General features: G+C 42.9%; 2 protein-coding genes across 5 annotated transcripts in view; one reads left to right on the plus strand and one right to left on the minus strand.

Annotated features, from left to right (window-relative positions):
* The window catches only part of golga7bb (golgin A7 family, member Bb), a 210159-nt gene that overhangs the window by 62364 nt on the left and 125080 nt on the right, over positions 1–22715 (minus strand). The window lies entirely within an intron of this gene.
* On the plus strand, positions 1893–15320 carry sfrp5 (secreted frizzled-related protein 5). Its single transcript, XM_044373002.1, has 3 exons — positions 1893–2894; positions 9866–9943; positions 13635–15320. The coding sequence occupies exons 1-3, from the start codon at positions 2336–2338 to the stop codon at positions 13961–13963; spliced, it is 966 nt and encodes a 321-aa protein (XP_044228937.1). The 5' UTR covers positions 1893–2335; the 3' UTR covers positions 13964–15320.

Consider the following 22715-nt stretch of genomic DNA (forward strand, 5'->3'; position numbering starts at 1 on the left):
GTACAAAGGTTAACAGAGTAGTTTCTATCTGTGAATAACACTTAAAGGAGAATGAAAGCAGGAGCCGAGTGATGGAGGAAACGTATTCAATTAGCCTTGACTATAAATTTATCAAAACCAAAACAGCGCTTTAAATCCACTCAACGATGCTTTCAGTAACGATGACGACATCTTTTTTGGGTGACTTCAGCCGACCTCCATCACATCTTTCCACGGCGCAGGTTATGAAAACTGCTCTAAGAGAAGACTGAGCTTATTTGCACTGCTGGCAGCGGTTCGATTCCCAGAAAAATCACTCCGCAGTATCTGCACACACCAATAAGTCAACAGGGATTTGAACTGTAGCTTGGGAAGATAAGGTTGAAACTTGTTCAACTCCATTCTTAAATAAAAGATGATTAGATGGTGCAGTAATCTTATTCACAATCCTTTGGCTTTGGAAATAAGTGAAAGTGTGGTCAAGATACCATAAAACAATATGAGTGCTTGGATAATGTGGACTTCGGGGTTTTATTGATGCGCCTGGTCGCCTGATATTAAACCGCATTTTTATCTATTTTATTTCATCTTATTGAATTAGATTTTACGGACAGACTGCTGTTTTCTGGAATTTTATCTTCTACGCTACAGGCAAAGAACAATACTGTCCCTGATTCTGATCCAAGTACACCTCCAACTGTTTGCAAAACACACACACACACACACACACACACACACACACACACACATACACACATGCTTTCCTAGTCTCCTTGTTTGTACTGACACATACAGATAATAATAACAACTCACAATCACGTGTCTTTTCACTTGATCGTGGTGTCAGCGGTATGCAGCCGCAGTACGATCCGGATTGTCTGCTGAAATTCAAGCAGCACAACCTGCTATCATGATAAAATGTCAGCTTGCCAACATTTTACTTTAATTTGTATGAACCCGCATTTGCAGCCCATACACACGAGGAAAAGCATTAATGCGTAGCGGAGATCAAATGCGAGATGGAAGGACACCCTCCGTGAGAGCCACCGATCCCACATCCTGCTCACAATGCTACAGCCCTTTGAATCTGAATGTATCCCTTCTTGTGAAATTGCTGCCAAGGCAAAGGCCCTCACTGTGTCAGTGGCACTGATAGAAAGAGACAGAGAGGCAGCGTGCCTCTATTCACAGCCAACATACACATTAGCATAACTCACATTGCGCAGGGGGGGGGAACCACCTAGCCACCTGTAGCTGTGCAACACACTCTCAGTGACCTGTAGAGCTCTTTCCCATCCACTTCATTCACTTTCTTCCTCTGAATTTCTTGCATTTGCATCTGTGTGTGTGTGTGTGTGTGTGTGTGTGTGTGTATGTGTGTGTGTGTGAATGAGTGTCCTCACTGGTGACACAAGCAGACTGTTTTGAGCTAATGAAGTGAGCAGGCTTGAGCGGTGAGCAGACATCATTTGTTATGTGTGGAGCACAAGTGCTAGATTGTGCAAGAAGATTGTACAAAGATTGCCGATGATGACTAAAAGGTGATAGAAAGTTTATAAATGCATGATGATGACAACGAATGTTATGAGTGATTGTGGGTGTGTTTCATACAAAAGAACTGTGCACATTAGAGACATGATTAAAAAATACAGCTGGAGAAACTCGCCATAGTTTGTTTTCTCTTTCTCTCTCTCTCTCTCTCTCTCTCTCTCTCTGTCTCTCTCTCTCTCTCTCTCATGTTAACTTATTTTAGAGGAGGGGCAGGAGGAGTGTCCTGAAGACCACTGGTAACCTCCCCCAGGGTTGTGATTGGCTGAGACAGTTGTGAGTGAGTCCAGGGGAGGCCAGTAGGAAGGTGAGTGGTCTGGGAGCCTTGCTAGGGGGGCAGGCAGCCGCAGAGAGCAGTTACCACTGCCTCTTAAAACCTAGGTACTCCTCATAACAGCTGCAGACTGATAGACAGAGAGCAGGGGAGGGCCGGAGACAGTTCTGAAGGAGGGAGAAGGAAGGAGAGTGAGAAGTTGTGAATAGGGAAAATTAGAGAATAAGAAGTCCTACTTGTGTGTTCACCCTTTCTTGAATGCTGCCTCCACACTGCACTACCTGAGGCACACATACACTCACACACAGGGAGGTGTTTGAGGGAGGCTTTGAGGGCTGACTCTCCAGGGAAGAAGGGAATTAAACACTTTTGTTTTCAATCTGCTTCGTCCACATTCAGGAGAAAACAAAAGGATTACAGCTTGTACGCCTGCCCCACTTGTTCCTCTCTCTTCTCTGCATTTTGTCTTCACTGAGTTACTTTGGAGACTTTGGATACAACCTTCTTGAATTGTTGGTCCGAGCTCAGAGAGGCATGGCACACGGACAAAAGAGCCCCAGGTGGGCATTAACCCAGGGCTCCTTCAGCTTGGCACCGGGCCTGTCGCTCTTCTCCCTCCTCCTCCTACTCCTCACCGTCTCGGCTGCAGACGAGTACGACTACTACAGCTGGCAATCGGACAACTTCCACAACGGCCGCTTCTACACCAAGCAGCCCCAGTGTGTGGACATACCAGCTGACCTGCGCCTGTGCCACAATGTGGGCTACAAGAAAATGAGGCTGCCCAACCTCCTGGACCACGAGACCATGCCAGAAGTGAAGCAGCAGGCTGGCAGCTGGGTGCCCCTCCTGGCCAAACGGTGCCATGCCGATACCCAGGTCTTCCTGTGCTCTCTGTTTGCACCGGTGTGCCTAGACAGGCCCATCTATCCCTGCCGCTCGCTGTGTGAGGCCGTGAGGGACAGTTGTGCTCCGGTGATGGAGACCTACGGCTTCCCCTGGCCGGAGATGCTGACCTGCGATAAGTTCCCCATTGATAACGACCTCTGCATCCCCATGCAGTTCACTGGGAACCATGCGACCCAGCCACCAGGTAGGGAAGCCATGTGCACATACACCCACACACAGATACAAATGGATGCATATACTCAACATATATTTAAATATAATTAAGCATGGCTCCTAAATAAATTACAGGTCAAAAGTTTTCATTATGGCTATTTGAGATTTTAGGCAACATGTTAATATGACATTTTGGACATACTAAAATCTAACTACCCCGTCAGAACGTTCAACAATGACACTACAATCACTTTAAGTTAAATAAATCAATTGATAAAAAGTTTTAAAAACTGTAAAATCTCTCTAGCATAAAAAGTATTGCCAAAGCTTGTTCAGCCATTGTTGATATTCTGCACAAAACATGGTTCGTATTGGACAAATTTTAGTTTTTAATATGTAGTGTAGCTGATGCATTTTAGTAAGTAACAGTAATATTAGAAACTAAATTAAACATACGGGTTAAAAAAATGAAATAATTGTCATAAAAAATGCAATTATTGTTATACTGTGACTTGTGTTGTGCAGACACAATTGCAGTAATAAAACCGTATCAAGAGAATAAACTGTCTCTGCATTCAGAAGTTTAGACCTTATGTTCATCTCAAATCTCAGAAATCTCAACATTTCTAAGACAGATGAGTGTTCAAGATCCTGCAGAGTCTGAAACAGCGAGAGTCTGAAAAAAACGGCTGTGAGTCTCATATGGTCCCCCTGCCCCGCGCTGATGACAGATGAAAGTTTAAGTGAGAGGCTTTCCAGAGGAGGTCGGTGAGAGAGAGGCAGGAGCAGGAAGAGGCTACAGGGGAAGGTTCTTGTGTAAGTGGACAGTTCAGGACGGCTCCGTGCCATCTCCACACGCCTCAGGGAGGGACAGACCGAGACAGAGACGGGAGACTGAGAGACTCCGGTGTCCAGATCGCTCACTGAGTTAAGATAAATAGACTGTGATGTTAAACACGTCTTTACAAAAGAATTGAAACACATACACACACACACAGTTTTGTCAGTAGATGCCAATCAGGGGCTAATTAATCAATCTAACAGCTGAGTGAATGGAGAATGTCTTATTTCAAGCTGTCATGTATGCAACTCACAAGATGGTCTGCTGAGTGTCAATAAATGAACAAATGAACCCAAGATGAATGAAATAAGAAGACAAATCACCACCTCAGTGTTTCTCAATGAGATCTGATTCATAAAAAATTGAAAATATTATATAATTTTGGACAAAGAACAAGCAGGAGGACAGAGAACTTTGAGAGAGTGAGTGAGAACTAAATTGAGAGAAATAGGCGTGTGTGTGTGTGTGCATGTGTGTGTGTGTGTGTGTGTGTGTGTGTGTGTGTGTGTGTGTGCGCAGAGCGACTACTTAAGCAGCCTCTTCACAAAAGCAGTCAGCGCTAAGAAGGGGGAGAGAGGGAGTTGATGAGAGTCTTTAGACAGTGGAGGGGGACAGTCCCCACTGTGTCCCAGCCTGCTCTGCCTTTGTTGGGTCTGGCAGCCAGCAGGCCAATTAGCTAGAAGGCCAATTACTGAGCTCCCACTAATTAGTCGACATGACAGGACAAGAGAGGCAGGCAGAGAATGGGAATGGCTAGAGTCTGATTGTCCCTAAGAGAGCAGAAAGGAGAGGAGTGAAAGGAAGCGGGAGTAAAGAGAAGCAGACAGTGCGCAGGAGAGGAGAAAAGCTGCTTCCTGCAGCATAAAAAAAAGTGTCCGCCTCTCTGCTTTCAATAAGAAAATGGTTTATTATTCTCATTATTCTACTTCTTGCCTTTAACCGTTTATTGCCTTTTATTATCTACTTTGGTTTGAAATAACGCTCCTGTATGTATTATAGTTAATATCTTTTCCTTAATACATTTAAAAAGCTGGAAAAAATTATGTTAAATAAATAGTGATTTACTAAAGCACTACAAATGAAAGCCAATAATGCCAAAACATCATTTCAGTCCTGTCAATTGAAACAAGTTGAGTAATATATCTTCACTTTTTATCAAAAATGTTCACAGCATACTGATATCTATCTACTCTGATTTTAAAAGTGGGAAAAGATCGTTCGATTCTCTGGTGAAATCATGCAGGGCTGACTTATTCCATTAGGAAAAATGGCTGTTCTGTTTTTGTAGGACTCGTATCAACTATGTGACATTTTGGCTTTTGCAGCTCCATAACTCATTCTTTTTACACGCTCACTGAGAAGGAGGCGGTTAAGACTTCATCTGTCACCTCCTCAAACAGGAGACTGTTTGTTGATCCTATCTAATCAAATAACGATCAGAGGTGGCTAGATTACAGAAAGTGGTGCAAGACCAGAGGGCAAATATGTAGAGAGATCATATGAAACTTAATGCCAAGAGAAAAAAATAGGACTAGATGTTATGAATGAAATGTTTAAAGCATAAAGTGAAAATGGAATATCGGTTGGATTTAACAATTACATTTGAGTTTGTGTGGTTGTGAATATGTGTGTGTTTGTGCGTGTGTTCGGGTGTGAGTGAAACTGAGAGTGAACCCGTATCACTTCTAGCCCGAAGGCTCAGTCACTGACATTTTGTTAAGAACCAGAGATTCTCAGATGTGCCGATGGGGCCATCCTGAGGACAAGCTTTTGGCTCGCAAACACACACGCACACGCGCGCACACGCACGCACACACACACACATAAGGCGCACACACACACAAAAACACAGCCAGAAATAATAAAAAGGAATCTCAGCTAAGAACTCTTAGAAGCGAGTTTCTCGGGAACCTTCTGTGTCAAAGGACATGGATGATTCTCTTCACACAGGATCGTATGTAGTAATCCAGATGAATCTCGGGGAGTTTGATCAATCACAGGAATCAAATGCTGCTCTACCTGCTGCTCTCCCCCTGTCCGAGAGGCCCCGATGCTATCTGAGCTATTCTGCAATTACATGATATAGCACGGTTCGAGAGCTCCTGTGGAAACTAGCAGTACAGAGTTAGATTCACTTTCCACCACTCTGTCACAGCCAAAACTGAGAGGAACACCACCACCACCACCACCACCTGAGCTCAGGTTGTGCGTGTGTGGATGATTTTTTGGCATATGTGTGTGTGCGTGCCAGCTTATGTGCGTGTGTGTGTGTGTGTGTGTTATGGGGGCCCACGGGGTGTGATTATGTGAAACACAAGTCTGTAGATATTATACCGAGGAAGACAAGCAGACTGCTGACAAAAGAGGGTCCAGGCATCCAGGGAATAAAAAAAAAAAAAAGGCCAGCTGAGCTCACTCTCTCAGGCAGAACATAGTTAATGCCGCCCATCAAGTTCACCTCATGGATTTAATGATGCTACCCCTAGCTACTGTCAGCTTCTGTAAATCAGCAGGTATGATAAGCGTAGGGATGATTCTGCAGTGTCTCTGTTTTTGGCACGGGCTAAACTCTATAACTCAAGTTGCATGTTTCCGCGGAAAATGTTCTTCGAGACAATATGCGCGTTGTCCGGTGAAAGTCGTTGAAATTGCGCGGTGTGAAAGATATTGTCTGTCCTCGCCGCCCTCATTGATGTGGCTAGTGTAAGTTACAACCGTGCTAAAGGAGACAGGCAGCACTGTCAGGTCCCCAGCAGCACAATGGGCGCTACTCATGTGGCCCTGGCTGCTATATGAAAGGGGAAAATGTGATCCAATGCTCTGTGCATGGAAGACTGCCTAGGCCTTTTGAGAATGTATTTTCTCTTCTGTATAGGATTCCTACAGATGCGAGGAACGTGCTGTGTTTTAGGGGCCCCAGGGGTTGCCTCGCGGGCCGTGTTTAAGTCCTTCTCTGTCTGTCTGCATGCCACATTTAAACAGATGTTAGGCCCTCCGACATAAATCACACGCTGCATTTCATCTCCGGCACGGTACCGTTTTATGTCATAAGTGTTGCTACTCGTAACTTAAAGGGTCCAAATGAGGCGTGAGATGGTGACCGACGCATACTTTAAATGGAACGTTCTCCCCATAAAAGTGGATGTGATGCTCGGGCTGCAGGGGATGAGGTTACAGGACACCTCAGGGGATCAGATGAGGATATTGTAAGATTTTTTTTAAGTTAAGATATGTGTGTAAGAAAGAGAAAAGGGGGAGGGGGGGTCTTTGTTCATACTCTAAGATAACATTAACTGTGATTGGGCAGAGCGGTTCTGCTTTTTTTAGTCACTTACAGTGATGGCCATAATTTACGTCCAAATTACCAACTGATTTCCTGTTGATGATGATGATGATGATGATATCATTACTTTACTGTCATGTTTTTGGAGGTCACAGCAGCCAAATATCGTATCTAATAACATTTCACATTGGTGCACATTGACATTGCTTTATGGGGCCTTTTATTTCAAAACTAAGTCATTATTTGACAAATGACTCTTCACTTATTTATCATTAACGTCAACTTTTGTCATTGACATCACAAAAGTGTTCTCGAGTTTTTTTTTTCTTGATACTGGGGAGATTTCGTTGCTGTTTTTAATCAACCTCTCTGATTCGTGAGGTAACGGCTATGGAAAGGATCGGCGAGGGGGGGGGGGGGCCGAGAGACTGCAAATACATCAAGAGCGAGAAACAATGAAATGGAGAAAGTGATATTAACCTCAGAGCTATGACTAAATGAAGTTGTGCAGTTAAACTACTGGACTCTTGCCGCGCGTCATTTCCACTTTGGCTTGCTGTTCGAAGATTAACAACAGGGCTTTCCAACGGACCACCTCCCTGCTCACCCCGCTCCCATCATCTCTCCTCTCTCCTCATCTGTCTTTCACAGGCTACAACAACAGCTCTGAGAGACAATATTATAACACTCGTCACTATGTTTGGGAACATTTAAGTATCTGTGTTATCTAAAAGCCAAATGAAAACACATGAGAGGTGGTCAAGTCCAAAGTCAACCAAAGCAAGAACATAAGCCTCACAATATAATCACATAGCATGGTGAAAATTCCTTAACTGCTTTAAGTTGATGGCAAAAATACATTAATGACCTAATGTTAAAATATTTTCTGAGTAGAAATGTGTCCAGGAAAAAAAAGCTACGCAGCAGTGATTCCCATCAGAACATGACGGTGATTCCCTCGACGGAGACCAGACTGTGATGAGGGCAGTCGTCGCTTAATTGATTTCTCAGCAGCATCCAAATGGTTTTCTGTCCAAGCTCAACTAAGTTTTCATGGAGGGACTTCTTTCTCCTGACACATGCTCTGGCATCGAAGCAACTGGGCCTCCTGCCAACATACCACCCCTGTGAAACCAGAATGAATTACCGTGGAGCCTGAATAAGACTAACAGCTTCAAGGGAATCATTCAAAACACACAAATCCAGAAGAGTTTTGGCGTCTCTTGATCTGTGTGTGTGTTTGTGTGTGTGTGTGTGTGTGTGTTTCCGTGTTCTTGTCCCAGTCTTCATGTCAGCACCAGACAATTAAGAGGCCTGACCCTGTAGGCCTTGCAGGTCTCTCGCCCACGAAAGCTATGGGAACCCTCAGGAGGAGAAAAAACAGGCAGAAAAACAGGCAACAAGAACATGGTTCAACTCCCTCCACACATACGTACGCTCAGCGATGGTTAGGGGGTTCACCTCCCCACGACCCGAGCAGCGAAGCATGCTAAACTTTGACCCCTCTCATTATCTGCCCAGACGCTGAGGTTTGGGCTGGGGGTGATAACCTTTGAACTCTGACTTTTAACCCAGGGGCCTGGGCTGGACTGTGCTAATATAGTCCCGTGTGTTTCTGTAAATGTGTGACACAGAGGAAAAAGAGAGAGAGAGAACAGGAAACTTTTGGAGGGGGAGAGATTTGAAAAATATTTGGGATATTGTGGTGAGTGAATGACAGAAAAAATTAGGTCCCCTACAAGCAGTCTCCCTGAAAAAAGGCTGCTTACTCAGCAGAGGGTTTGTGTTGTTTTCCCTTCAGACAAGTTTTCTCAAATCATATTTCTCTGCCTGTGCGTGTATATATATGTGGGTGTAGGGAGAGGTTCTATACCTGCTGCAACCACATCCTTCTCCCCCCCTGCCTCTTTCTAATGTTATGCCTTACTCATTCAAATGGCCCAAGGCTTTTTTGGGAGATGAGTAGACTGATATTAGATGTGTACAGCTGCAACCAGCCCCTCTGGGATTACATGGAGTTTATGTAGTAATTGTCATAATAAAGTTTTATATTGAAGAGCCTTTGGAGAAAATTGCAAGGCAGTATGCGGCATGTCTGTGTGTGCTTGTGTGTCTGAAGAAGAGAAGACTTTTGAAAGTAACAAAGGTGATAAAACTGTCCGTTTTATGCCGTATAAGCGTAGAACCGAGCAAGATTTTGCAATATTTGAAACATAAAAAAAGACTCAGTTTACTGTAGTGCTTGTTCTCGGTTTCTCTCATGTTGTATCTCCACTGTGTGGGTACACAATAATAACAATCACACAGCCCTCAAATCAAAGTTAGTGAGGCTAAACATGCTTTTGAGCGAAAGAGGCACAGTCATAAATTTGAAGTTAAAAATAAACTGAACTTGTTGCTTTGGTTTCCACTTGCTGTTTCACAATGTGTGGTTGCTGTGTGGCCTAAGTGCTTGCTGTGTCTGTGTACAGAAACACTTTTCACCATGTTCAGCTGCTCCTTCTGCAGCGTTTACCTTTCTGCGCGCCCAAGACCACGCCTGCACCACCAAAATATACAACGGCCAGAATAAAAACATTTTCTCCAGTGTAATTGCAGGGCAAACATCAGTCAGCCTGCTGGACTATATATTCTCTCCACAGCAAATAGCCTCTGACAAGGGGAGGGGGGCTCCAAATAAGTGCCTCAAAAGTGCTCGGGGCTTAACGATTTCATACTGACACGGCTTTGGTTTTGCTGACTGCACTTGACTAACAATGACCTCAACTCAGCCGTTAGATATTAGCTAATCTGGCCTTAATAGCACCGAATGAAATATGCGTAATTCTTCCCACTCGAGTGTCGTTGTTGATGAAAGTTTGTTCTTTTGTCTCCTCAGTGTCGAAGCAGTGCCCTCCGTGTGACAACGAGCTGAAATCAGACAACATCATGGAGCATTACTGCGCCAGTGACTTCGGTAAGTACAGTACGGGTGATTAAAATGTTTGAGTGTTGCATTGACACACATACAGAACAGGTGAGGAAAGACAATTTAACACATGGCACAGCTGGCCTGTCTTTGTGTTGCCCTAAGCAGAAAAAAAAAACCTCAAAAAACTGATTGCCTGCAGGTGGCTCAAAAGTAAAAGTACAGCAGCCATTACCAGTAGGTGGCGACACAGACTTGTCAACATCTACGCAGTTACGCAACAGTTGCTGCTACTTTCCTTCAAGTAGCAGCAGGTTAGTGCAAAACGGGTCCATCAACAGCTCCCCCTTGTGGAGAATCCGCAACCTGCCAAGCATTAATAAGTTGGATTGTGAGTAAACTACAAGTAAGAGAATTTTAGAAAACGAAAGAAAGAATTTGTGGTGAAGAAAGCCGAAGTTATAAGTGCCGTCATGATCATTATAAAGAATTTTTGGTTTGGTTTGAAAGGCAGCTACACTTCGAGCTAGAAACAGCAGCAGCAGTAGTTGCACCATGTTACAAGCCCACCTGTCTGCCACCTGAATCATTATGTTGTATAACATTAGTCTGTGTAGATTAGCCAAAGCAATTACGGGACTACAACACTCATACACACTCACAGTCTTGTGATTTATGCATTTACAAAAACTGTTTCAACACTGAGCTAACACTTAAATACACTGCAGTTATTTAATTTTCACTCTGAGTGGGTGGAAATAATAAATGTTCTTTCTCTTAAGTTTAACCAAATATTTTTACAAGTATTTTTAGACAAGGGTCAAAATTAACACATTTATTTGAATTATTCTCTCTGCTAGCATAACTCTTCTTTCTTGTAAATCGACTAATCAATTTAACAGCCCTGAGTCCCCGACGCCCATTCAACACCATTTTCTAAGTTTTCTACTTTCCAGTATTCCAGTTTCACCACAGTTCTGACCTGCATATGAAGCCAGAAGATAATTATTCCATTATTCCTGCTCATCGAAGCTTTTGGCCCATCATATTCCGCAGCAGCTGAGTTTCTGCTTGCATGGACTGTTGCCCCACTCTTTAGAGTTAATGATATACTACAGTCCATTTTCTGCGGTCATAAGTTTCAAAGCACTGAATAAGAAATGGTGACAAAAAAAAAAAAACCTCGTAACCTTGGGAGAATCATGTTTCTGAACATATTAGTGAGAATACAGTAATTGAAAATGAAATGTGGTCAGACCGGTGCTAAAAACCATATTTCTATGCTGCAGTGTCCCACAAAGGAGATGTCTGCAGTTACGTAATCTGTCAACTGGCAATTACACACACCTACAAAATGGATGGGACATACAAAACATGACCCATTATAAATCATAAATTAATAAACATCCCATCACATCCAACAATAACAACAATCTATGCACATCTCTCACACTCTGAGCCACAGCCAAAACGTAGACTCATCCCCTGTAATTAATCACATTATTACCAAATCACAGATATTTGTCTGATTAATTGCAGGATTAGCCTTCATGTCTCAATCTTCCGACATGTTTCGGAGGATCAGAAAGAACGACGCGGATTCTTTCTGTTCATTTGGATGAAACATGATTACATGTGAAAGCAGATAGCCGGCCACGCCGACAGATTATTGGCTATGAATGTATGTCACCGGATGAGACATGAGGATGAGCGGAGAAGTCGAGATAACTGTGACGTATGGATTTGGAGATCAAGGCAAGAATGGCTCAACATTGTTATTCTATAGAGCGATAGCTGATTACAGCTTGATCTCACGCCTCATGAATGTTGTTACCTATTCATCTTCGCTCACTGTTTGCCCTGAGAGCATTCTGGTGTTTTATTACAGTCTACTTTTGATGTCTGATCCCATATCTTTGCTTGCATTCCTAAGTATGCAGTGCAGTACCATCCAGTAGCACGGAACAATGACAAGAGTTGAAAAGAAAGGTGCAGGGAAGTGCGTCTGGCACGGTACGGACAAGCACCCTGCACCTGGTTGGGAGGGGAAGGTGCTTGCTTTAGCTTAAAAGAAAACCTGTTTCTCCTCAAAATGACAGCGCACTTCTCTCTCTTTCACTTTCCATCTGTTTCTACCTCTACGCCCCCTCTACTCACTTTAAAAAGAGTGACTTTGTATAAAGACGTGGGCACAGCTTGTCATAAGGACACTGGCCAGGCTGCACGGTGGGCCCCACTGCATCACTTATGACTGAATATGACTGAATACGGGTGTGGGCATTAAAAGTGAAAATGATTTTATCCTTCCTATCCCGAGCTGAAACACTCACACACACACATGAATGCATTCATTCACAAAAGTGCGTACACGCTCGAGCGTGTATAGGCACACAAACACACCCTCAGAGAGGGAGCTGCATGTGAATCGAGATGCGGATGAGAGGCAACTCAACACACGCATTCCTCCTTGAACATGCCATCACCTCGCATGTGTGTATACGTATCAGAGAGTACCGAGGGATGTTTATGCAGCAGTTAGACAAGCAGGCGAGAAGTGAAATGGCGATCTTCCAACAGGCTTGGGTACATAGCGATGCCTCATACCGACCCAGCGCCTTTGCCCGGCCCGTGATTAATTTCACCTGTCAAAATGTTCACCCAGAGAATTCCTTGCTCAAATGCTTGGCAGTTCAATTTTAATCTCTCACATGTAAAAATATGAACTTATAAACATGTGGCTCGACGGGAGATACAAGTCAGTGCTTCATTAGTCTGATAAACCTGAGTTTGCTGTAACCGAACACCACATACTGAGAATACAGAGGTTATCTGTTCTGTACTTTTTGCTTTAAAAAATACATGGTTGTAAGCAGAGAAAATGCAATATCCCATCAGAGAAGCATAAGACTTTGATTACATCTGCTTACAAACTGCTTAGCTGATTGTTGTAAAATTATGTACAGTATTAGTCAGTTTTGACGAGCAAATAATGCTACAGACTGTGGTCCCATGTATAACTACAGCTGCAGGCTTTAGACCTGGATTCAAGTCAGACTTAGTTGAGAAGAATGAGAACTTGAGACTTGACTTAGACTTGACTGCTGTGAACTCTCTACAGACCTGAGACAAAACATTCAAGTCCCAAGTTTTGACATGTTAACATCCTGTAACAATAATAAAAAAAGGCAAAGACAAGCCTTGCATAGCCACACAGCTTGCAAAAAGTGAATTATTGGCAATTATTCACATTAAAATGTCTCAGTCATGTAACACTTTTGACCCATCTGTGAAAGGAACTTGTGTCATTTAACAGTCAGATATTTGAAAGACTTGCATCTTGACTTGAAACTTGCTTATAAAGACTTGTGACTTAGACACACTTAAGGGCTTAAAAATGGACTTAGAGTTAAAGACATAAACCAGCTGTTATTGTAACTCCACAAACATCTCTTCCTTGTCATTTACTGGTTTTCCCCAAGTCAACAACACAAATATACACACAGGATGCAGTTTTTACAATGCGGGAGAGGTGAAATGATGATACTCAGGAGAGGTTTAAACCAGCTGCTTCTTTTGCACAACACAGAGCTCAGAGTTGTTCTTGCAGAGAGAGGAAATGTCATAGCCTCTTGAAGTAGAAGTGAGCAGAACATGTGAATCCGAGTGACACATCATAAGAATCTGGGTGTAAATAAAAAAGTTCAGCCTTAAAATATCTCTTTGTCTTTTTTTTCCTCAGCCCTCAAGATGAAAATCAAGGAGGTGAAGAAGGAGAAGGGTGACAGGAAGCTGATAGCGGCACAGAAAAAGAAGAAAGTGTTGAAGCAGGGCGTGCTCAGGAAGAAGGACATGAAGAAGCTGACGCTGTACATCAAGAATGGCGCCAACTGCCCGTGCTCCCAGCTAGACAGCCTGGGCTCCAACTTCCTCATCATGGGCCGCAAAGTGGACCAGCAACTACTGGTCATGTCCATACACAAGTGGGATAAGAAGAGCAAGGAGCTCAAGTTTGCCATCAAGTACATGAAGTCCCATCAGTGTCCCACCTACCACACCGTCTTCCAGTGACGCAGCTCGCCGCGCTGTCCGCAGAATCCACCATCGCTCCCCACATTCCACCCTGTTCCGCTTAGATCCTAATTCTCCTTTCAATATTGAGTCCCTGCACCCGAGATCCCTGCAAAATCTGTTACCAGCCCACTACACAGTCCTACCAGGGAATCGCAGGGTGGTCAAGTTTTTATTTTCTCAGCTTTAACATGAATCAGGTAGTCAAGCCGGTCGTTCTGATCTGCTTAGAGGAATCAGACATATTAATGTCTGAGAGGGGGAAAAGCTGCACGCTATGCCTTACACACATGCCTGCCCATAAGAGCCCCAAAGAAACCACTTTTTATAACAGCGTGATATGATTTTAATCCCTGAAGAAAAGCAGATCAGCAGAACAGCATCCAATTCCTACGACTTCATTCTGCTTCTGATATAGTAGAGCCAATCACTTGTACGATATCTTAAAGCGACTTTATCAATTAGACAGTAGCGATAAGAAATGGGGAACCTAAAGATTTGAGGCAACTTTTGGAAAAACATGTTTGTTGATTATGTAATGATCCTAGAGTGAATGGAAAGGGAGATGAGTAGGAAGGGGGAGCTTTGTTTCTATGTGAAAAGAGCTGAGAGAAATGATTCGCTGTATGTGGGCTGTGCAATGGGCCAGTGCAGACCCTGGCACAGAGCTCCCAGAAACAACATCAAAGCACAGAAATGTAGATGACCCACTTAACTGTACGTTTTAATAATGTAAAAAGTAGATAATTCAGATGAATACTAGATGATTAGACAACAGGGCTTTTTTTTTCTTTTATCCCTACTGGGGAAGAAGATCAACGGAGTAAGACATGGCGAAGAGAGACTGACGGACTGGATGATGCTTCCACTGACTTTGTACAGCAGCGTTTTTTTTGTGGCCTGAAAGAGGGAAACTTGAATTTTTTTTTTTTTTTTTGCTTTTTGAATTGGAGAGAGAAGGAGGTCGGGGCAGAGAAGACATCTTCCTGAAAAAAAAACAAGTGGAGAATAAGAGAAAGAAAGAGAGAGAAAGAGACTCTGGATAGAACCAACAATGTTGGGTTGATAAGTCTCTGGTACTCGCTATTTTTCACTATCACTCTTCAAATGTTTCTTTTTTTTTGTACTTAAATTTTTTTTTTAATTTGCTTCAGTTAAACTTCTATGGTATGAAAGCAGAAATCATACGTACAGACATAGCACCTGAATTCACTGTTGCTGTAGCAATAAAGAATGAAATTTAACTTTGACAATATTTTCTAATCAGTTAACCTGTAAGTAGTTCTGTTACTGAAATACATCTTTTGTTTTACAAAAAAGTAAATGAATAAAATATATTTAAAATTTTTATAAAGAATATCTCTGTGAAATGTGCCTTTACTTTATCCTAAATCATTATTATTATTATTAACCCACACAAGTGCACACTCTGACTATTATCTGGAGAAAATAATCACATGGTTACAAACACATTAGTGCATAATTTCACACACTTACATGAGAAACTGTGTCCCTATTTGATTCTATACTTAGCTAGGAACATGTATCTTAATGCTTATCAGTTTTCATTAAAAAAATCAGTAACAAAATTTTCAAAAATTTTAAATTTCCTTGACTAAAATCAGATTAAACTGTTTCCATCAGCTAAACACATTCTGTCAAAACATGGCATTGAAACTATCCTGATCTCTAAATATTCAATTTTCCATTTTTTCTCCCCAAAAAGTCAAATGTTTTTTTAAAAACAAGCCCAAAGTCTTACTTCTATATCGATCTGACAAACAAAACAATTTTTTATCCAATTTTAACTTTTTCTATTACACATTTTGTTAAAAGTGGAAAATCAAATTGATCAAAGCATCACATGAACCTAATCTGAGCTGCAGTTTCTCAAAGAACAAGAGGATACATAGAGGATTGTGAGAGTTCACATGTTCTGCTTTGCACCTTCATTTTTCCTTCCAAATGGAAGAAAGAGGTGATACCTCAACTGCACTCCGCTTTACATAAAGCCGGCGTCCCTCCGAGCCTGCGCTCGAAACCTGCCAACATTTAGCGTTAAGGAATTAAGGGTTGAAGAATAAAGGGGTGACGCAGACAGACAGCGGGCTGCAATGTAAATGACTAAGTCGATCTAAACCACCCAGAGCTTAATCGCTCCAGACGCACACATTAATTCACTGCAATAAAAGGGTTTTGGCATCTTTGTTCTCCAAAATGCAGGACAGATCAATTGTGACACTGTACAATGTTCGTTGTCTTCCGCCCATATTTCCCGGAATGTGGAGGCTTTTGGAGACTGTTCGAAGCGTGAATGCCAGTAGAGTGATGACCTATTTCCACTGATGGTGGAGATAGCGCGCACTGTGTCTCTAGACTGAGGAATGATAGAAACAGAAGGAGACAGGGAGAACTGTGGAGGACAAAACTGCCCTTATTGGATACCTCGAAACCTACAAATTCTCTGCGATTATATGACGTGTGATCGTAAATGAAAAGCACTGAGCTAGAAAAATTGAAATTCCACAGAGGTGGCGAACCCTTCGTCTGAGAGTGTTGACCCCTCCTTCAGAGTTGAATCAGATGTCATGCAGAAAATGTACATTACGTGTAGTGCGGAGAGAGAGTGTAAGAGTACTCGTGAACAAAGAGGTAGATAAGCAATGGGTTCAAAGTAGAAGAGGACAAATTAAAAAGAGGGACGGTGAGAGAGGAGAGGGGGGGAGAAAGTTGGCTGGGTCCCACACACACCCATCAGCGCCTCCTCAAAGGTCACTTAGTGTATTTAATAAGGGCCTGATGAGGGACCAGCAACACACAAAAACACACACACACATGCACACAAAGACACTCATGCTGGGAAAAATGTGGACACAAGCTCACATTGTCTCACTCCCTACAGTGAGACTTTCATTTAATCATCATTAAGTTGATCAAATAAACATGAACTATCACACTTGTTACCATAGGTTGCAGTTAAATAGTGGAGAAAAGGCATCAAAACACACATACAAGTGCACACACACACACACACACACACACACACACACACACACACACACACACAGACCAGAGAAGAATGGCCACATTGTCTGTTTTTATTGCAGCTTGCTGATAAGCGCCACCTTTTTCACAGTTGAATAGTGGCCGTCTGTCTGGCTGTCACCTGCACACACTACAGCCCCCGCATCCCAATGGTCACACACACACACACACACACACACACACACACACTACAAAAAATAACAGTCATATATTATCATATACTGTATATTCCAAGAGCTAAGTGTAGTAATTTGCTTTTTTTGTTGACTCCATGTTCCCACAGTCACCTACATTTTCCAGAATTTCTTTTGATGAAAACCAGAGCGATGGGTGTGATCGACTTTCGACCACTTTTTTTCATTCTTTGAGAAAATATTTTTCTCGTGCGATCAAGTTCATTTGGGAAATGAGCTAATGAAGTCTGTATGTGTCTTATCAGAAATATATCAGAACACATATGGATTTGGAAACCAGTGACTCCTAAATGTTTATCTCTCCCAGTTATCTCGAATCTCTTTATCAGTGAGGTTTTATATGTTTTATTTGATTTCTTTAGAAGTTACGGACAATGAAAGAACAAATATCCACTGATCCAATATACAATATTAGATTTTGTAACTTCATTCCAGTGTTCAGGCTGAGTGGAGAGAGAATTACAGAACAAGACTGGGTCAAAACCTAGTATATGTCTGGACCGCATATGGTTAATGTGCAAAATTGTGGCCAATTTGTTACAGAGACAGTCAGTGGTAGTGGCTATAATGTGAATTCCTGGATATTAAAGGTTCATCTGCAATTTTCTGTAGTGGTCCCAGTAATGTATGTTGTTAAAGTGTACTGAAGTAGCATCACATGACATGGATAAGCTACGTTTCAGTAAAAAAAAAGGCTATAAATGCAGTTGAAAGAACACTTTCCACTCATATCTTGGGATGTTTTACTTCTAATTAACTATTCTAATTATCTGTTAACTCCCCCCGCTCTTCATCTGTCTCTCGCTTTTCTAACAGTGCAGCCCCACTGTACGCGACCAATGCGTATAAACTCGAGTCTGCCCCGTCCCGCCGGTCGCTTGCGGGTGTGGGTGGGAGTGTCTCGTCCATCCTACAACCTACAGCTCTCCCTCATGCCTCCCAGCAGCTCTTGGAAAGCTGTTTTCTCTTTTTCTCTGCAAGCTCACGCTGTTTATGCCGGCTCATATGCAGCAGAAGCCGCCGACGGAGATTTCTCATGTGTAGCAGCCCGAGCGCCGAGGCCGCGAACCTCACGCGCCGGGTCAGTTGCAACAAGGCCTCCGCACGCTCCTCCGACAGTCGTGCGATCATGGCGTAGGAGTCCGGGTGCGGACTAAGGTAGGGCATCCTCTTAGCATATGATCAATTCGGAATGAGCTGCAGTCAGTGGAACTGCTGTACACGTAACAGAAAACCGTTTGCGCCGATTCATTTTGAAAGAGCAACGGCCAATGGGAAAACTCCAACGCTCAGCCGGCCGACCACTGGTGTAACTTATTTACTCAGCGTATCTGTCAGTCAAGTGTTAGTAGGGCTGGCTCCATTGTTGCCGTCCAGCCAAAAATGGTGAGCCTGGATGAAACTCTCACTCTTTGAACTGACAAAGCCTGAAATTTACTGCTGATGTTTTTGACTCCATTGTCTTTGGACACAGTATTAAACATTGGCAGCAACATCACACATTTTTCTGAACCGAGTAAAAAAAAGACTTACAGTAACTAAAATTGTTACAAGTTTATTTACTAAAAAAAAAAAAAGATACTTTCTAGATAATAAATATAAATTTAGAACAATCTTGAACTTCTTTTAACTAAAACATTCAAACACGCACACCAGCGAGCCTACAACCACACGCACACGCTCATACACACGTTAATCAGATTTGACAAGTCTACCTCAACAGAATGAGACCATTATATAACGTCCTGGAGAGTCAAAAGAATTTCTATTAGTTGCAGCATGCCTCTCTCTGCCCACCACACAAGGTACCATTAAAACAGCATTAGACAGTAAGCCAACATCCTTCTGGTCTGAACCACTAGACCACCTGTCTGCAGGAAGGGAGGACAGAGAGAGTTGTACATTAATTTAGAGGAAGAGAGTGAGGCAGAGAGAGAGAGAGAGAGAGAGGGGTGGAAACAGCAGCACACGGACAGAAGAACTGTACTGGCTCCGAGCCTTGGCCTGCCTTGCACAGTAAAATGCATAAAAGATGTTGCGTGTTGGTGTGTGTGTGTGTGTGTGTGTGTGTTTGTGGATGAGTATAAGTGTGCCGACTCCCTTTAAAAAGGCCTACAGCAAGCCAGGGACTCATTTTCTCTCCATAATAAAGTCAGAAAAACTTGTGGCACACACACACACACACACACAGTCAAGGCTGCTTTCCACAGCATTGTTCTCATTTACATGAACACTCGCTGGAGCTAAAAAGCCGGATTCAGCTAGCTGAGTAATTTATTTTCTCAGTCATAATGAATATGATGGATGAAGCAGGATTTTTACAGTAATGTCATTTCTAAACCGCTGCGACGTGAAGTCTGAACCAGTTGACAACACTTGTGGGATATGAAATCACTGCACTTCATTTTCTTTTCTTTGAGACGCATTCACATTGGGCCTGTTGTGTCATTCTACATCATTTTATTTAATTTCATATGAGGAAACATTTGCGTGCATGAGAGTGAACGTGTGAATGATGTGACAGTTGTCAAACCAAACAACAAATACTCCAGATATGAAATATAATGGAAATAAAATAGTTTCGTGACTGTTTGAAAAAGCCAGAATGAGACTTGCTCTAACATGCATCCATCACTAAACACAAAGACATGGATGGACTACGAGCAAGGCAAATGTTTTGCTCATCATCATGGGAACTCACAGTGCTCTCTCACCCACACAGATCATTGAATGGTTTCAGCGATCGGGGATCAGATAAACACTACAACCGTAAATTACGACTTCTGTATGACGCAAGTGTGGAAATCTCTGGAGTCACTTTCTTCTTGTCTCTTTATTGTGTCAGGGAAGATTAATTATATCACTGTGTAACTTCTTCTGCCATTACCGCAGAGGCAAAACCGTGTAAATGGCTACTTCAACAGACCATTTTACAAAGTAGTTACATTTAGGAAAGGTAAACATTACATTTATAAGTTCGTATTTCTTGGAGTACTTGGAGCGTGGATGAATTTAAAGCTTTCAAACATTTGGCTGAAATGCGTCTTAAACCACCTCAATTGCAATCAAATTGCTCCAACAAAGCAGATTTTCAATCACCTCCTAAGGTGGTTACAGCAGTAGCATTACAATCCATCTCTACTGCCGCTTTGTTGCTTTTACAGTTGGCTTTTTTTAAAAACTCGGATAGCTTTCCCATCCGCCCACGATGCACAAAGTGGCTAAAGCGTAATGGATCAGTAAGTGACAGTCAAATTATAGCCTCTCCTCTATTTGTACTGGTCTACATCCCACCCTGACCTGACAGACTGACAGGCACAATGACACTGTGACAATGACATTCAAAGCTCGTCAGTCGGCCAGTCGCACCAGGGTGATAAGGTTAGATCCACTGAAGACACACATGCATAGCACCGCCATCCTGAGGAAAAGAGGGCAGGGGGACAGAAGAGAGACAGGGTGAGAGGCTGAATGAGGAGGAGAAAGAATGAAGGGGGGGGGGCGGGGAGGGGGACTGGATAAGAAAACAACCGAGCTGCTCTCGAGGGACTTGGGCTCTCGGAAACAATCACACTGGCCTCAGTGTCTCCTCTGCAGTGGAAAATGAATAAATTAATAGGTGGAGTAGCGGGCCTCCCATGGGCAGGGCCCTGAAGCCATCTGTGAAGGCCATCAGTGTGTCCCAAACCTGCTGTTTCCCTACTGAACCAACATGTCAGTCTGGAGATTTACAGCCGCACGGAAAGCACACACAGACAAAGACACACACACACATACACACACACATATAAACACACACCCACGCACTGACAGCATCACACATCCAAACATCAAAGAGGATACAGCAGCCAAACACACGTCCACATGTATTTATAAAGAAGTGTGCCAGGATGCAAAGCCACAGACAAAACAAATATTGGCGCAAAACACATAAGTGGAAGCAAAAGTTCATACTCTTCACACGCCCATATGCGTGCACCAACACTTGGCTGGCACGGAGATTTACACCCGTTTGGAAAGACAAGCATCAGCCAATAAATAAATCTGTTTCTCTGGAGACCTGTTGACCTCCTTCTCTCTCTTTTTTTGTTACACACACACAACAGCATAGGTCAAGGTCAGACAGGGATGAGCGGAAGGTCGCGAGGAGGTGAAAGTGCTTGTGCATGTGTGTGTTTGTGTGTGTGGGCATGAAGGCTGATAAAACTGTGCTCGGAGTCAAAGCCCTCCTCTGTGGCAAGGGGTTAGCAGCCTCCGTGTTTTGGCAGTTAGGTCATGAACTCTGATCCCATTGGACCCTGAGAGATGGGGGGGTCCGGTTAGGTGGGACTGTGACCACTAATTGACATAATCTCCCATCTCCTATTTGTCAGTGTCTTTTCAAATGGATCAGGATAATCAGACTGGCTCAGGGAGGGTGTGTTTGGGTGGCATTTCTGCTATTGTTAAGTGGACATTGCTAGTTCTCCCGTCGAGTGACCTCCTTCTCCCCTGGAGGACTGAACACAGTCGTTTCTTAAAAGCTACGCAGATCCAGAGTTTAGGATCTTCAGTTATTTTTATTCTGGTGTATCTGTTGATGAGGCAACATCCAAGGCAATCAGGACCTGTCTTGTAGTGCAAAATAGTTGAAGACAAAAGATTCAGGTCTCTTTAAAGGGGACATATCATGCTTTTTTGTGATTTTATATCATTTTTATACTGTTAGGATGTCGGGTGTCTATGTTAAACATGGTTTAAGTTCCAAAACTTGAGGTGAATGTAAGTAAAAATGTTCCCTGAAAGTCAAAAACCCAAGTTTCAGCCTGCTCTGAACGCTTCGTTTGCAATGTTTCCTCTACTTCCTGCTCATGCGTAGCCTTGGTTGCTAAGGTTGTTCCGTGGGTTGATTGTGTCGTTCACTCACATATTTCGGCTCATGTACAGATGTATTTGAGAAGTTGACATTTTGAGTAAAGAAGAAGAAAAAGAAGAGAAATTGTTTAAGTAGCCTCTGGAGCCGGAAGCCGATCAGAACAGAGTGGGTTCATCCAGAGGGTGGCCTTAAAGAGACAGGAGCTAAAACGGCCTGTTCCAGACAGAGGCTGAACTGAGGGGCTGCATTAAGGGCCAGTATAAGATAAAGAGTTTTTTGAACTAACTGTAAATCAAACAAATGCAAAGATATACTAGTAGAGCCCCAGAATATAAATATAGACCCAGGAATGTGCATGATACGTCCCCTTTAACAACCCCAGAGCAGTTGGCAAGATGTTTCCAATGTGTTGGATGTTGCCGGGCCAACTGTGCCAAGACTTACCAAAAACTAAAATGTGTGCTGGCAAAAACTGATGGGGGTTTAGCCCAAAGAGGAAGGAAAAGAGAATTAGCTGGAAGTCACTGTTGAAAAAGCAAATAAATGAAAAAAGCAAGCAAATAAATGTTTTTTATTTGGAGGCGGACAACACACAGTTTATTTGTTTGGAACGTTTGTTTGTCAGTAACCTTGTGATAACAGGTTGTCTTTTTCCTGT

The sequence above is a fragment of the Thunnus albacares genome, chromosome 14 (genome assembly GCF_914725855.1).
Source record: "Thunnus albacares chromosome 14, fThuAlb1.1, whole genome shotgun sequence".
NCBI classification, from domain to species: domain Eukaryota; kingdom Metazoa; phylum Chordata; class Actinopteri; order Scombriformes; family Scombridae; genus Thunnus; species Thunnus albacares.